Source organism: Pundamilia nyererei, unplaced genomic scaffold (assembly GCF_000239375.1).
Source record: "Pundamilia nyererei isolate P.nyererei 1_Seehausen unplaced genomic scaffold, PunNye1.0 scaffold00218, whole genome shotgun sequence".
In the NCBI taxonomy this organism is placed as follows: Eukaryota; Metazoa; Chordata; class Actinopteri; order Cichliformes; family Cichlidae; genus Pundamilia; species Pundamilia nyererei.
Genome location: NW_005187619.1, coordinates 217,911 through 234,254, shown reverse-complemented (window position 1 = coordinate 234,254; position 16,344 = coordinate 217,911). Strand labels below are relative to the sequence as shown.

General features: G+C 42.9%; 1 protein-coding gene across 1 annotated transcript in view; it reads right to left on the bottom strand.

The window, feature by feature from the left end:
• LOC102214191 (solute carrier family 13 member 1-like) overlaps positions 1-14,897 on the bottom strand; it is a 17,875-nt gene extending 2,978 nt beyond the window's left edge. The window contains exons 1-13 of the mRNA XM_005748295.1: positions 14,778-14,897; positions 12,497-12,625; positions 11,928-12,064; positions 11,655-11,821; positions 11,483-11,522; positions 11,295-11,376; positions 11,015-11,181; positions 10,259-10,378; positions 4,899-4,997; positions 3,918-4,019; positions 2,936-3,027; positions 2,459-2,553; positions 1,488-1,649 (exon numbers count right to left, since the gene is read on the bottom strand). Coding sequence (XP_005748352.1) covers positions 1,488-1,649; positions 2,459-2,553; positions 2,936-3,027; positions 3,918-4,019; positions 4,899-4,997; positions 10,259-10,378; positions 11,015-11,181; positions 11,295-11,376; positions 11,483-11,522; positions 11,655-11,821; positions 11,928-12,064; positions 12,497-12,625; positions 14,778-14,897 — 1,512 coding nt within the window. The remainder of the gene's footprint in view (positions 1-1,487; positions 1,650-2,458; positions 2,554-2,935; positions 3,028-3,917; positions 4,020-4,898; positions 4,998-10,258; positions 10,379-11,014; positions 11,182-11,294; positions 11,377-11,482; positions 11,523-11,654; positions 11,822-11,927; positions 12,065-12,496; positions 12,626-14,777) is intronic.
• Between the last annotated feature and the right edge of the window lie 1,447 nt (positions 14,898-16,344).

Below are 16,344 nucleotides of genomic sequence, written 5' to 3'. Positions count from 1 at the left end.
CAATTCAGGGAAATATTACGTGTGTCTGTAGCATATAGGTTTATATGGTTAAATGGTAATTGCGAAAAGTAAAACGCAAGAGGAACAATGCATTTAAAAAAAAAAAGAAATTAATGAAAAACGATGTGTTTCAGGTCATTTTTACGGAGTAACGAGAAAGTAACGTGTAATGAATTACTTCCTCCTGTTAGTAATTAATTAATGTACTACATTACTTTTACGAAAAGTGTTCTTATATGTGCATTTTTTTAGTAATGACCCCAACACTGATCACAACAAAGAGGGGAAATATCTCCAACATGCGCCAACATGCAATTACTTTGCACAAATGTAATGTCTTTGATTTACTGCCCGGGTGTGAAACTCTGTGATGGACCACCTGTGAACATCCAGACTACTCTTATTTCAAGAATTGTGCTCCACCAAAAAAACACAAGTATACAAATGAGTGGTTTGAATTGACCAGAGGAACGTGCTCAAAGCCAGCAGACAGAGGCACCATCTTCTATTGGAGGTCAACGATGAGGGTTGAATCTCTCAGCCAACCCAGAGATCAGAGAACTATATGTCCCTTAGAAAAGCTAAACGAGTAAGTTCTGCACACTTCCTGGAGAAACCCCTCCCTACTTATGGGGGGTCCGAAGGACTTGAGACAGAACTGTAAAAAGAGTTGTTAGCCTTGATGTGGTCGTCTCTTTTGTTGTAAGTTCCATATGCTCTGTTTTATGTTGAAACAAAATCTTAAAGCTCATAAACAGTACAAACTGCAGCTAAAGCAAAACACTGAAACAGCAGAACGACTCAGATGTCACAGCAGTTTCCCTCTAAGGATCAAAAAAGCTGAATTTATCAGACTGAAAACACTGATGAGGTCAGGACTGAGGAGACATGAGAGGAATCTCGAAGACGTGTCTCTGCATAGTCTTAGCACTCGAGCACTTAAATTAATGCTTGAACTGGAGGCCGACCTCCCGCTAAGTTGATGTTATGGAAGTTAAAGAATTTACAGGCATCAAATAGCATTTAGGCTCAACAAATGAAAAAGCAGATTCTGAAGAGAATGAATCATCTGGAAGCTGAAACCACACAGTTTTACTTATTTTTTCAGAGTTATTTTTCACTAATTTGGCTCTAGTGCTGGATTTGACGGTGAAACGGGGAACAACGCGCAGGGAAGGCCCAGACCAGCACCCGTGGTGCACAGCTGATTTCTAAAGAGCTCATTAATTCAACATGAGTATAAAATTGCTGCTCATCCCTTGCGTGTTGTATTTGTCGGGAGAAGCCAATCAGAAGAAAGTAGGGTTAAAGAGAGTGGATTTTTAAGCAGATCATGAACGGAGGGATTCCTCCACAGCCCAGTGTAAGATAAATAATGATTATTTTAAGTACTCTAGTAAAGTCCAAGAATAAAATACTGAGCTCAAAATTGAACAGTAATTCTTAGCATTTCGGCGGATCTGTAAAGTATAACACACTGAACTAACCAGAGGAGAGAGAATGGGGAGGAAGATGGTGATGGTGGCAGCGTTGCTGGCCACCTCTGTCAGTGTGGTGGTAAGGAGGCAGGCCACTGTGACTGTGGCTAAGACCGGGAGGTCGCCCAGAGGTGTCATCAGCCTGGCCAGCCATAAAGACAGACCTGACTCCTGCACACACAAACAAACACACATGTTAAGTGTACAGCAGATTTTATACCAGCTTTAGGTGCCATTATATCAAACACTGGTTTCTGAAGGCCCATTTTGAAGATTTGACATGACATTTGTGGACATATGACCAGATGCAATGAGGACAGGCTGGTCTGACTGTGAAGCCATTTGTTCATTAATTAATGATTTCAATTGTAGGCAAATTGTCAGTGGACAATGCACAGTTAGCCATACCATGGCAAAATTCACAAAAAATACTTTTTTGTTCAGCTTGAGTCTAAATGAGTGACTGAGCCCATAAACTGAGCAGCAAAGTGCGTACAGAGGGCAATTCAAAGAGAAGGTGTTTGCACTGACCTCTGTAGGTCCTGAAGTCTTTTTACAACCACAGTCGGTTGGCCTATATCTTTATCTATCTCTATATCTGTCGCTGTTTATCTCTAGAGACAGAGATAGACAGAGATATAATTGAAGTGCACTCAAAACTATGTTATTTGAGTGTACTTATGGTTTAACTCTAAGCTAAACAATCTTGATCCTTTTTTTATTTCATGCTTTTCAGTAAGTTTTACTATAATCTTTCTGATCGTGAGCACTGACTGAAAACAATGTTGACACAATCAGGGGAGTAGTCCGGTTAAAGTTGTTGTAATCCCCAATGATCTGCACCAGAGTGCTGATTTTTATTTGGACCTGAGGTTTTTCTGTGTTAGCTGTGAAAACTTTACAGTGTTATGCATCAAATTTCTTCTTGTTCGGTACGAGGAAACTGTTCTGAATATAGTGTAATTTGTATTTCAGCATACCTCTGCACCTTTAGCGAGGGCAAAGCCTCCACTGACCATCAGGGCAACTTGCCACGGCATGGAGGCCTGAAACTCTTTCCAGGAAATCATTGACTCTGAATGGAGAGAGAAAAACATTTACTGGGACTGATGGCACAGATGCTGAAAAACAGACAAGATGTTCAGAACCTCTGAGATTTAAATGAGTGTTAATACTTTACTGATTTTAGGTATTCACACATTTCTGTGCAGCTTAAAGTTTATTTTTTTATGTAAAAGCTTGATATGCATAGGACACAATAACCAAAGAAGTGAGAATAATGTATTGTAGGAAAACTGTATTAAGAAGAATTAAGAAAAACAAAAGTTATCTACAGTAGTAAATCTACACTACTTAAACTCAGCCAATTATGCTAATTTCCTGCTCTGGGGCTCTTTGAGTACTTGTGTTAGCCTTCAACGTCTGAGTAAACAACAAGCCACGTTCCATACATTTACCATATTTTCTGGAGGGTCCGTGAGCAGGTACGATGAAGAGGAGGACGCCCAGCACCAGAGCCACAGTGGCATCTGTGATGTAGTTGGATTTACTGAAAAACAGAAAAAGTGATCAGCTGGGTCATGGTTCATTGCTGCTGTGATAAATCATAAATATATGTGTTTCCCAAAGAATCTGGTCTGATATTTGTCATTCTATCAAGAAACTGCCTGGAAAGATCAAAACCAACAATAAGTCTGTTGGTTTCTACTGAAAGTGACTCCCAGATGAACTTCTCTGTATTAGAAAAGTTCTTTTGTGAAACAGCTGGTAACTCTGGTTCTTTGCATTACAAAGAGGAAACACTACATATTTTTAACAGTGTACGACTTCTCATGTTGCTCTTGGAAGAGGTGGAATTTTTCAAAATGATACTACATTTATGAGTATTTGCTTCAAGGTTGTCTCCACATGCCTCTCTGGATGCTTCAGCACTACTGTTTATTTCTTCCTGAGAAATCTGTTCTGGCTGTTGAACAGACAGCAGTTTTAACAGAGAGCCTGCAGCACATTCAGATACACGAATGTGCATGTGAACCATGATTTGTTTTCTTGATATTCATGGGGCTGTGCACTAATTTTCAAGCATCAGACTCCTGGAGGGGAGCTCGACTCTCCAGAAACACCTGAAGAGAACATTCAGCGGAAACTTTCAGGGTGCATATTATTGCCTGCAGGCATTATAGTTTCCATATCTCCATTTCAATATCAAGTTTGAGTTGACACAGTGGCAGAGATCAAGAACAAATAGTAAGATTGTGACCTCTACAGAATGATCTATAGCAGAAGCGCTGCAGAAGGACACTGGACAAAATTAAACTATGGGTTTGTTGTTGTTGTTGCTTTAATGGGAAAAAAAATCGAGGGCTTTAAGATCACGCCTTGTACTTGGGAATAAGTTTGAATAATTTCCAAGAAAATAAAAAGAAGGTTGTGACTCACTGAGGGAAGAGGGAAGCCCAGCCGGGTATAAAACCTGGAGATCTGGTCAACCACAACAAAACCATCACCACAAAAACCACCCCGGTGAAGATCTCCTGAGAACTGGAGAGAGGGAACGAATGAATGTGTGAATGCATAAATTATCATAGGAATGTCTTTCTGTCAATAACTGATCAACAAGTAAATGAATGATGGCAATCTAAGGTAATGTAAAACCCTCTGTATTATTAAATAAATTCCTGAATGAAAATATAGCTCTTTAAAAGAGTTATATTGTAAGTTATATATGTGCTGACAGAGAGAGAGCTCACCAAACCTCCGGGCTACAGATCTCTTTATCCATCTCATTTGGCCTGAGTTGGTCAGTTTGTGAGATAAATGTCTCCCTCTCATGAATATAAAACCAGGTGGCCCTTGCCTTGTTATGTTCAAAGTGCACCCAAAAAACAAGTAAATAAATAAATACATTTATTCTGAATGAATCCCAAAAACGAAAAGAAAAAGACTGAAAAATGCAGAAGCAATGTTTCTTTGTAGAAATCATGACCTGTCTGCACAACAAAGCAAACAAAAACTGTGAAGGTTTTTCTGCAGAAGAACGCTTCAGGCAACCTTCTGGAGACCCTTAGTCATTCTGGATTAGGCAGGTTGTCCCAATAAAATTCCAAATAAGGGGTTAAAAAATGGGGTAAACATTTATATTCTGATTATTTTTACCATGTGTATTAATATAGGTGTTTTAGACGATACATATATAGTTCAATTTTTATGTTTGTTTGTTTTTTTATTCAAAACACCGAATACAAAAATGAATGACCATTCATTTGCCTGTTTCTAATATTTGAGGTCAGTGAATGGATGAATAGATAAATGGACATATTAATGCCTAACAGCAGTAATGATCACGCATGAATGAATAAATGATCAAGCCGATTACTTTGAAGAATAAACAAGTGTGTAAATGAACGAATGAGAGATCACCGAATGGCTCCCAGCTTCTTGTACTCGTCTTCCAGCACCTTTTTCACCGCCCTCTCTCTGTCAGACTGCTCTCCCCGACACTGCCACAGGAACTTGAAGCTGCGTAAGAGAGAGAGAGAGAGGAAGTGCCCACACTGAATTTAATGACTGACTGTGTTTGGTTAAAAGCACAGATAGACAATGAAGAAATAATTATATATTTACATAGTTGTGAAACTATATAGTCAGCACAGTGGCACGGTGGTTAGCGCTATTGCCGCACAGCAAGAAGGTCCTGAGTTTAATTCCACCATCAGGCCGGGGTCTTTCTGTGTGGGCGTTTGCGTGGGCAGTTTGTGGGGATAGGCAAAAACTGCCCATAGGTATGAATGCGGGAGTGAATGTGAGTGCGAATGGTTGTCTGTCTGTCTGTCTCTGTGTGTTAGCCCTGCGACAGACTGGCGACCTGCCTCTCGCCCTATGACAGTTGGGATAGGCTCCAGCGCCCCCCGCGACCCTGAAAAGGATAAGCGGAAGCAGATGGATGGATGAAAATATATAAATTATAACCAAGTTATTCAAATACTTAGTGGGTCTGAATTTTACTTTCACTAGCTGGGACCACATCTTCAGTTACGATGAATGATGATGGATGAGAGACCGTGGACTGATGCTGCGATTTGGGGAAGGCCTCGGAGGGGACTGGCAGCAGCTCCTGGGTGGGGCAGATCCCCAAAGAAGGCATTCCCTAGCAGAAGCGAAGATTGGACATTGTGAAGGTCTTGGAGATTGTTGCGAATGTATAACTGGTAGTCTTGTGATGACCATCGGACCGTGAGCTTGATTAAGTGGTCCGTAATTCCTTTGCGGGAGGCATAAGTTGCTGTACCAATGTGGAAGGAATGGCCAAAGAAGAGATTAGGAGAAATCCTGGACACCATAAAACTTGCCAAAAATGTGAAAGAAACTATGATCTGGTTGGGATGTGGCTGGATTCGATGATGAGCTGAAGGTCTGAATGATAGTTATGCTGGGATTTTCTGAAGTAGAGGTAATGGGTCAGCAATTCAAAGGGGCTTAAAGGTGAGTTTATTTTAAAGTAAAATATCAAAAAGCGGCTGCGCAATTGGTTGGTTTTGCTTTGTTTGAAGAAGAAGACGAAGCAGTTTTTGGAGACTGGGCGGCGGTTGCTTAAGCAGGGATAAAGATCCGGATGGAATTTTGTCGATAAGGAGGTCAATTCTGAACAGCGTAGAAACTCGAAGAAGGCAAGCAGCAACATAGTGTGCATGCCAGTAAGTAGTCACTGTACTTCAGCCGGAGCATGGAAATGCAGTGATAAAGAAGTTAGGGGTTGCAATGGGAGCCTGACGTTGGAGACCTTTGATGAGTAGCAAGCTGAGATGGGTTTAGAGGTCAAGCAACGCCCCCTGTGAGTATTTTGGCAAAAATATTGATGCCTCCGAGGTACATCTTTATCGTGGGAATTTTAATGCCCAGGAATTGGAATGCAAAAGATACAAAACTGATCTGTCTTCAGGAGGGGAAAGCTGTGCAAAAGACATCTCTGTATAGTGAAACTCGAGCAGAGTAAGCTCTTTTGCCCAAGATGGGGCCGGACCGCACATGACGATGGGGCCGGACCACACATGACGATGGGGCCGTCGCGGCTGTTGATCAACCTGGGTGGAGTAGGCTGGTTGAGTAGTGGAAAAATCAGCTCTGTCAGATCTATATATTTACAAGCAATGATTTGTTGGCAAAGGTAAGCGGATACTGGGAAAGAGGTGACCCTGAAATGACGTTGCTCTATGCTCAGGCTGCTGGGGAACATCCCACAATGCACTGAGTACTGCAGTTTGTATTTGAGTTTGTCTGTCCATATTCTCCATTTTTGTCTTCTCCTCTCTTACTCCCTCCTAACCAGTCACAATAAAAGCCCCCTCGCCGGGCCTGGTTTTATTGGAGGTTCCTCCCCACCATCTCCAAATGTTTACTGAAGAAAGACGACCTGCACATTGGGACCCTCTGATGTTTACATTATATTACAATCTCATCTCACTGGCAGCAAACATCAGCTGATGGTTCAACCTTTGACCACATCTAATATAGTGAACTATTAAAGATACTTCCCCCCCCACACCCACAGTTGCTACAGAACTGCAGAGTGCTTTAAAATTCACCTCCATCCCTGCTCTTCCTTTTTCTGTTCTTCCTGCTGTCATCTGCTCTGTTATTTCCTGAAGTCCGACTACTGCCTTATTTCTTAAATATCAATGACTGCAAATGCAAATAACACCATCCATCCATCCATCTTCATCCGCTTTATCCGGGGCCGGGTCGCGGGGGCAGCAGCCTAAGCAAAGAGGCCCAGACCTCCCTCTCCCCAGCCACCTCCTCCAGCTTATCCGGGGGAATACCAAGGCGTTCCCAGGCCAGCCGAGAGATATAATCTCTCCAGCGTGTCCTGGGTCTGCCCCGGGGCCTCCTCCCGGTGGGACATGCCTGGAACACCTCACCCAGGAGGCGCCCAGGGGGCATCCTTGTCAGATGCCCGAACCACCTCAGCTGGCTCCTTTCGATGTGGAGCAGCAGCTGCTCTACTCTGAGCCCCTCCCGGATGGCCGAACTTCTCACCCTATCTCTAAGGGAGAGGTCAGCCACCCTTCGGAGGAAGCTCATTTCTGCCGCTTGTATCCGCGATCTCGTTCTTTCGGTCACTACCCACAGCTCGTGGCCATAAGTGAGGGTAGGGACGTAGATCGACCGGTAAATTGAGAGCTTCACTTTTACACTCAGCTCCCTCTTCACCACGACGGACCAGTGCAGCGTCCGCATTACTGCAGCTGCAGCCCCAATCCGTCTGCCGATCTCCGGCTCCCTTCTCCCATCACTCGCGAACAAGACCCCGAGATACTTGAACTCCTCTACTTGGGGCAGGAACTCATCCCCGACCCGGAGTGGGCACTCCACCCTTTTCCGGCTGAGAACCATGGCCTCAGATTTGGAGGTGCTGATCCTCATTCCCGCTGCTTCACACTCGGCTGCGAACCATTCCAGTGCGAGCTGGAGGCCCTCACCCGATGAAGCCAACAGAACCACATCATCTGCAAAAATCAGAGATGAGATTCTGAGGCCACCAAAGCAAAAGCCCTCCGCCACCTGGCTGCGCCTAGAAATCCTGTCGGTTGTATAGGGATCGAATGGCCCGTAGCAATGGGCCAGACACCCCATATTCCCGCAACACCTCCCACAGGGCACCCCGAGGGACACGGTCGAATGCCTTCTCCAAGTCCACAAAACACATATAGACTGGTTGGGCAAAGTCCCATGCACCCTCAAGTATCCTGGAGAGGATAAAGAGCTGGTCCAGTGTTCCGCGACCAGGACGAAAACCGCATTGTTCCTCCTGTATCCGAGGTTCGACTAACGGACGAACTCTCCTTTCCAGCACCCTGGCATAGACTTTCCTAGGGAGGCTGAGGAGTGTGATCCCCCTGTAGTTGGAACACACCCTCCGGTCCCCCTTCTTAAAGATGGGGACCACCACCCCGGTCTGCCAGTCCACAGTCCACATGCAAATAACAAATTTTGGGAAAATATTGCAGACTTTTGGAGGATAGTTTGGAGTGTCCCCTCTGCAAATCGATACCTTTTCCCCTGGTAGGGTCTCCCATGGTGTGCATGCTGCGATGGGTATCCTAGGATCCCCTCGGCTTGCTGCCTGTACTTTGGGGTTTCTCCCAGCAGACGAGCGGGTTTCTTCCCTGCGCCTTTGGGTGAGTGAACAGGTCCTGACTGTTGTCTGCTCTTATGTGCCGACTGACGGTTCAGACTACCCAGCCTTCTTGGAGTCCCTGGGTGTGGTGCTTGAAGGTGCTCCACCTGGGAACTCCGTTGTCCTACTGGGAGACTTCAACGCTCATGTGGGCAACGTTAATGAGACCTGTTTGAACATAAGAGTGTCCATACATGCATGGACACCCTAGTCTGCAAATCAGTGATCGATTTTACAATCGTATCACCAGACCTGCGGCCATTTGTTCTGGACACTTGGGTAAAGAGAGGGGCTGAGCTGTCAACTGATCACCACCGGGTGGTGAGTTGGATCAGGTGGCGGGGGAGGACGCTGGACAGACCTGGCGCACCCAAACGTATAGTGAATTTGTGCTGGGAACACCTGGCAGAGGCCATAGGTTTGTGAGATCGTCTACGCATACCTCCGGCAGAGCTTCAAGGGCATTCCGAGGGAGAATGGTGACATTGAGGCTGACTGGACCATGTTCAGCACCTCCATTGCCAAACCAAATGTTGGGCACCAGAGGTGAAGGGATCCACAAAGCTGAAGAAGGAGGCCAATCTGGCTTGTTTAGCTTGTGGGACTTTGGAGGCAGTTGATATGTACCGACAGACCAAGCGGAACATGGCTTGGGCAGGGGCTGAAGCAAAAAGTCAGGTGTGGTAGGAGTTTGGAGAGGCCATGGAAAAAGAAGGAAGCGGAAGATCGACAGATGGATTGGTGCTGCGGTTGCAGTGATGTGGACGCTGTACCGGTCTGTCGTGGTGAAGAGAGCTGAGTTTAAAAGCGAAGCTCTCATTTTACCAGTCGATCGACGTCTCTACCCTCACCTATGGTCACGAGCTGTTGATTGTGACCGAAAGGACGAGATTGCTGATACGAGTGATGGATGGGCTGGTGGCCAGGCAGAGGGAATTCTAGGCTTCTCTGCTTAGGTTGCTGCCCCCACAACCCCGCCCCGGATTACTGGAAGAAGATGGGTGGATGCATGGATGGATGCATGGATTGATGGTTTCGAGTGTTTTTATGGGGGTGGTTTTTGGCTCTGTTTAAAGGGTACTACAGTATATGCACTGTATTTTAAAAGTTCAGTTAACAGCTTAGCTGATCTTCCAGCCGCTTCAATGGCTACCTGTAGGTGTGCGGTGGACTGGCCAACAGTAAACCTTCAGAATAAAAAACTTGCACATTTAAGTTGCTTTAAATAGGCCCACAAAACTGTCAAACAGCATTTATGTTCTTTAGTTCCTTTTTAAAGAACTTAAAGTTCGAGAGCAAATCAGCCGTGTTGAATGACACTGTTTTATGTAGTCTCTGTTGATGGCATTATTAACAAAGCACAAAAGCATAAATATGAAAACAAATGGTTCATTATCGTCAAAACTCTAATAAATATTCACAACAATAAAGACATAAATGTGATGTGATGATACTTTCACTAATTAATCAATGCAAAGAAATCAGAATAGGATGATGAAACTGATAAAAGAGAAAAAATAATGGAGTGTGCACAAAGAGTAGTCAGAATAGAATAGCACTGATAGCAGGTGATTGGCTCTGCAGATGGTATGCTGACACTCACTCTGAGCCAATGAAGATCCAATACAGCCACAACCATGTCAGCAGCAGCATGATAACACTGATGGGCAGGCACAACAGGAGCCAGTTCGCAAAGTTGATGCTGTTGCAGTCTGGGTAAACGCTGAATGTAAAGACAGTGTTTGGAGAACATTGTTTTGTTTTTTTTACAGCAGTCTTTCAATCATTTAGTTCATTCTAGCTGTGCAGCAGACTGAATTAACCAAACATGAACGGCAAGCCTTCATTTGTGCCTGTTCATGTTTCTAAAGTAGAATCACTTTAAAGTCTCTTTGTGCTGGTTTTTATCGACTTTATGTTCCTGAAGACTAAAAGAAAGATCGTATGTGTGTTTTCATTAGGTAGGGTTTGTGTTGGTGTGTAGGGCTGTAATTGGAGGTTTCTGATGTTAAATGGTAATTATGAGACAATATGTTCAGAGTAATCTTACAGAGAAACTTGAAAGTAATGCGTAGAGAAAACAAGTTACTTTCTCTGTGGAGTAATTAAGTAACATACTGGATTCATTTTAGCTGTGTTCTGTGTAATAAGAGTAAAACATTACTTTTTTGGAATAATGATCCTGAGTAAAACTTCATTACAACAGAGAGGGGATATACCTCCAGCATAAGCAAACATTTGACCACACAGCTTGCAATTCATTTGCATGAATGTAATGTCTTTGATGTCCTGACTTGCCATGGTGACTCTCAAAGTGCAGCCAATGAGAATTGATAGATTCTACTTACAAGACACTTACCGGTTGAGGTGCTCAGCGAATATGAGGTTAGGAGAGGTTCCGGGCAGCGTGGTGATGCCGCCGATGTTGGAGGAGTAGGCAATGCCGATGCACATGGCTTTGCATAGCATCCGACCCTGTCGACATCCTGTGTCCCTGTGGGAGGCCGTGGGTACGTTTTCTGCAGCCTGTAAGACAAAATGCAGAGAGAAGCAGATTTAGCGGAAGTAGCAGAACATGCAGAACTGGAAAAATATCAAAGAATAATTTTATTCTGTGTTTATTTGGTGCTTTTTTGCACCTCGTCTGCTGCAGGCTGCGACTCTGCTGGTATTTGAACAGAAGTGAAGGTTTCTGTGGGGACATCTGGCTGTGTGCTGTCACTGAGAGAGGAATAAGGGATTGAACTGCTCTTCAAGCACATCAGAAACAAAAACTTAGAACACCCTGAACCCAGAGGGCAGCAGTGAATCCCCATGCTTTACATACCTCAGAGCTTCTTTATTTTTTGCAGTACAGTTGTTGATTTCTGAAAAAATGACAGATTATAGTCAGGGTCACAAGTTCCATCCTACTGTAAGCTCAAAAACACACAGCTATCTCACACTTTTAATTATATTTTGTGCTTTTATAAAGTAAAGTATACTGTTTGTGCAGGTACCGTCCAGCTCCAGGTTAGGGTTGTCTTCACCAGAGTATCCCTCTTCATTCGCCTTTAGAATCTGTTTGAGAACAGCATCTACGATGGGCATCACCATGGTAACAGCCGATGTGTTTTGGACCCACATTGAGAGGAAGGCACAGCCGGACATGAAGCCAAGCAACAACCTGAAGGAGACAGCGGTGTGTTCAAAAAGCAACAAAGGAGCCTTCACACTTAAATCTCGAAGAAATACAAAATTTGAATCCAACAGCAGAGAACGAAGATGCTCACCAAGCAGGGTTGACCCCCACCAAGGTGACGAGCCTCAGGGCGACTCTGCGGTGGAGGCCCCACTTCTCGATGGATGTGGCGAGGCAGATAACACCCACAAGCAGGAAGTGGAAGTTATTAAAATACTCCTTTGCCACCTAGAGGAGAAAAGGGATTTTAGAACAGAGAGTGCATCTACAGGGTAATTGAGGAAGAGGAGTTAAAATTTAAGCCCATTTTCAAATTTGAGTTTGTGGCCAAAGAAAATGTTATACAGGGAGTTAACAAGTAACAGATAAACCAATTAAAAATACAGCTTTAAAAAACAAACAGATGCACTGGAAAATATTAAATAATTGGATCAGTACCAACAATTGTTCTGAGCTGTAAATCATACAGAGCAAGAAATTAGGAAAACTGGGCTCTTTATTTTTTGTCAAGAAAAAAAAGAAAAATTTCATGTTGAAGTCAGTGCTTCTTTTTCCACATGCAGGGACACAAGTAGCACATCTGCTGCTGTGCATTCATAAAGAATAACAATCCTTAAGACGAAGAACATTTTGTCCTCTGTAACTCTGATATTGACTCACATTGGAGGACGACATGATACCACACAGGGGGAAGAGGATGGCGGGGAGCATGGCGGTCATGGACAGTGGAATCACCTCTGTTATCCAGTATATTGCCATCAGCAGCAACACAAAGCCACATTCTGCCTCCTACAGGGAAAACACGATTACACACACACACACACACACACACACACACACACACACACACACACACACACACACACACACACACACATCAATGACTGTAATTATAGCTAAAGGTCATTTTTATATAAATGTAATGCAAAAATTAGACGCAGCAGCTTGTCCACTAAGCCAGAGTCTCTTCTCGTCACTCAGCAGCTACCTTCAAACACCTTTAGCTAGTTATTTGGACTGAAGCATTGTCTAATTTAACCTTCATTCCAGCGGTTATCTTTCTATTATCTTTACTTTTTTCTTTTCTTTTTTTGAACCATCCGGTTGTGGATCTGCATGAACATTTCCACCACCAGGCTTCACAGTCAGGGCCCAGCATTTTGGGTGTCACACTATCAAGTTCTGCTTGATAGTGCAATAATGTTTCCCGTTTTTATTATTATTAGCTTGTCTGTTGATCTTGTCAGTCTTGAATTCTTGCAGTTACTTTGCATATCGGAAGTTATTAGTTCCCTTCACTTCACATTCTTTTCCTTTGAGTCCTTTCCTTATGCAGAGTTTACGTTTCTGTTGGAGTTTCCTTGTTTGGTTTTTAGTGGTTGTTTGTGTCTAGTATTTATTGTTACTTCCTCACCCATAATTGCATCGATCTCATGCAGACATGTCTCTTTTCCTCACTGATGTGTCGACCTGAATGCTCCCCATTTTTAAAAAAATAGTGCCGTCTCCCCCTTGTGCTTTGTCTCAGCTATTCTCTCATGTGCTCTGTGTCAGTTTATGCTGTGCACTTGATTTGCTGCTTCATGGACTTTCATGGAATTCTAGGTTCTCCTGAAACAATCTTGTTCTGATCTGTACTAAATATTAGACTTGTAGTCAAGACCGCCTAAACCAAGACAATACCAAGACCAGAGGGTATCGAGACCAATACAAGACGAAGACCAAGACAAAGTCGAGACGAGACCGAGACAAAAAAGTCTTTAAACTGCAGCCAGATGCTGCTTTGTTTACGGGTCTCAGGCATATTTATGTGTTTTTGCGATGCACTCGCACAGCCCTCCTCACCGCTGTCTACTGTCTCACTCACTTACTGAGAGGACAGACGCACGCTCCACTTGATTGTCACGTCTCTCACCCTCTCTGTTTTTCACATAATGATATTATCCTATATCCTCGCACATGATTGGCCACAATATGGAGGGATTGGAGCATAGCTGAGCCACTGTGTGAGAGCTGAGCAGCGAAAGGACATTGAGGAGCGGCTCTCGCTCAATGGGAGTCGACTCTTCTGATTCACCACTAAGTACTCTCTAAGCACGGCTCTTAGAGCTGATGCTTTTGCGCATGTCACATTATCGAACGTTACATTGTGTGTCATGGATACTGTTGACTCCAAATCTCCTGACCACTATGTCGATCTGAGACAGCAAGACCGAGACAGCGAGACCAAGACAAGACTGAGGGATTCGAGACCAAGACCACGTAAAAGTGGTCTCGAGACCACTAACTAAATCCAACTAAATATATCAAATCTTATTATAGCCTGAAAAACAAAATCCCACTGGCAAGCTTTGTTTTTGCACTGCAAAGGCTTTCCTTTGACCTATTTTCAATGTAGGTCAAACTTTCTGTAATCGGATATTGAGCTTTATTTGCAATCCCAGACAAGTCATTTGTTAACTGAAATTGTAAAAACTAACCATGAGGTATCATTTTATGTGTTTTCATTTTATGAGTATATAAAGTTTTATATGCAGAAAGTTTTAGAAAAGGATCAAGGGTCAGCTGGCACTATGCACAAAGGTCTGTTAGCCGTATTTATAGTGACGGGAAAAAGTGTAAAAGTTCTCGTAGTGCTCAGAGTTGAAAAAAGTGTATAAGTACAAATCCATGACTGGCTGATAGGAAAGCAAATAAAGAGCCAACGTAAACTTAATAAAGCACAGAGACTGTTCAGATCATCACAAAAACTCTACAATAACTACAACCTACTGAGATCATATCATAAAGTTTATGTGCTACAATTAAAACTAGCAGTGGCAACATATTTCACAATATGCAAATAATGACAGGAGCTGCTTAAAAACACTGATCAGTGCAATTTCAGTTAAATGAAACCGTTATGGAGCGGATACAGTTCCCGTCATATTTGTGCACGCACCTTTGTTCCGATGACCAGAGGAAGAGGGAGCAGCAGCAGCGGCGTGAGGATGATCAGGAGAAGGCTGTGATAGTTCCACAGTGCTTCGCTCAGCTTCGTCAGCATCCTTCGGTCGTACATTGTTTTCTTCTCTCCTGCTGGTTCTTACTGTGACCCCGCAGTTATTTGGCTGTGATATGTTAGAGAGGGTAATAATTGACCAAGACTGAGAGGCTGGAAACCAGTTTGGGGAAGTCCTCCAACTACTGGAAGCTTCATTTTACATTTCCTTATCAGTTTTCTTGAGCAAGATACAAAAGCTCATTAGTAACTGTTGGTTATCTCGCCACTAAGACAAAGGTCAGATGTTAATGTGACAAGGCTTTTCATTTATTTCAAGTGTGGTGCTTGAAAGGGTCAATGTCAGTAGTTTCGCTGGAACTACAAATGCCTTTTTCACACCTAATGGAAGTATACCGATTCACAAAACATTTATATGTATCTGTGGTGTGTACTCCATTGTGTGTTATTAATGCTAAAATTTCTTAATCTTCTTTTTGACTTTGTCACAGACTCTGACATAAGAACCAAAACATAAAGGATGCAAAGTTTCTTATCAAGAATCATTTTTATTAAAGTATGTATAGCAAGTATACATATACAGACTTAATAAGTTGCTTCTAGTGGGCAATATGATACTGTTTCTGTACTTGTTTCGGATTCTGATTTTTAAGGGTTTATTTTTTGTTTGATCTTGTTGTGAAATATTTTAAACACAATATTTATTCGCTAGAATGCCGGCCTGTATCATTTAAAATCATCACTAGATTAAAAAACATGATAAGGACTGTTATGTGATTACATGTTGAATAGTCAGAAGTAATAAGACACATGTTGAAAACCCCAGAGCTCCATTAAAGTTTAGCTGAGTTTATAGCCTGTTGCCTTTGACCCACAACTAATGACTAAACCAAATTCATGAAAATACTTTCACAAACAAACTTTCCAGATGGAATGTGCACCGAGCTGACAGCATCCAAACCTCTTAAATTTATGAGTTAGACTTTAATCAAGAAAATGTTATTAAGGGATTAACAGATAAGAGTTTTACAGTACTGTGTAATCTCTTTGAGTCACTCCTGATTTCTTTATATTTTGCTTCCAAGGAGCCAGACTTTATTTTTTTAAAGAGCTCTTTCAGTCCAGTCCTTGTAGCTTACAATTTTCAGAGAAATGTTTGCTTTTGTTTGTTAAGTCAATCAACACTGACCTATGAATCATTCAACCATAGAAAAGACACCAAACTCAAGGAACGAATCAGTGTTGTGTCTACACATAACAGATAACTTAGCAAAACAACAAATTTAAATTCTATATTTAAGTACTTTCTTACACATACCCTGTCACAAATAAAACAAACAAAAAACCCCATTTGTTCCTGTTTCTCCCCTCTGCAAATTGCTACCTTATCGTGGTGGAGGCGTTTGTGCGCTTTGGGGTCCTTAGGACCAAGTAAAGCGCAATACAAAAATACAGACCATTTACCATTTACTAGGGATCCCAGGGGCTATGTTGTCTGGGGGCTTCT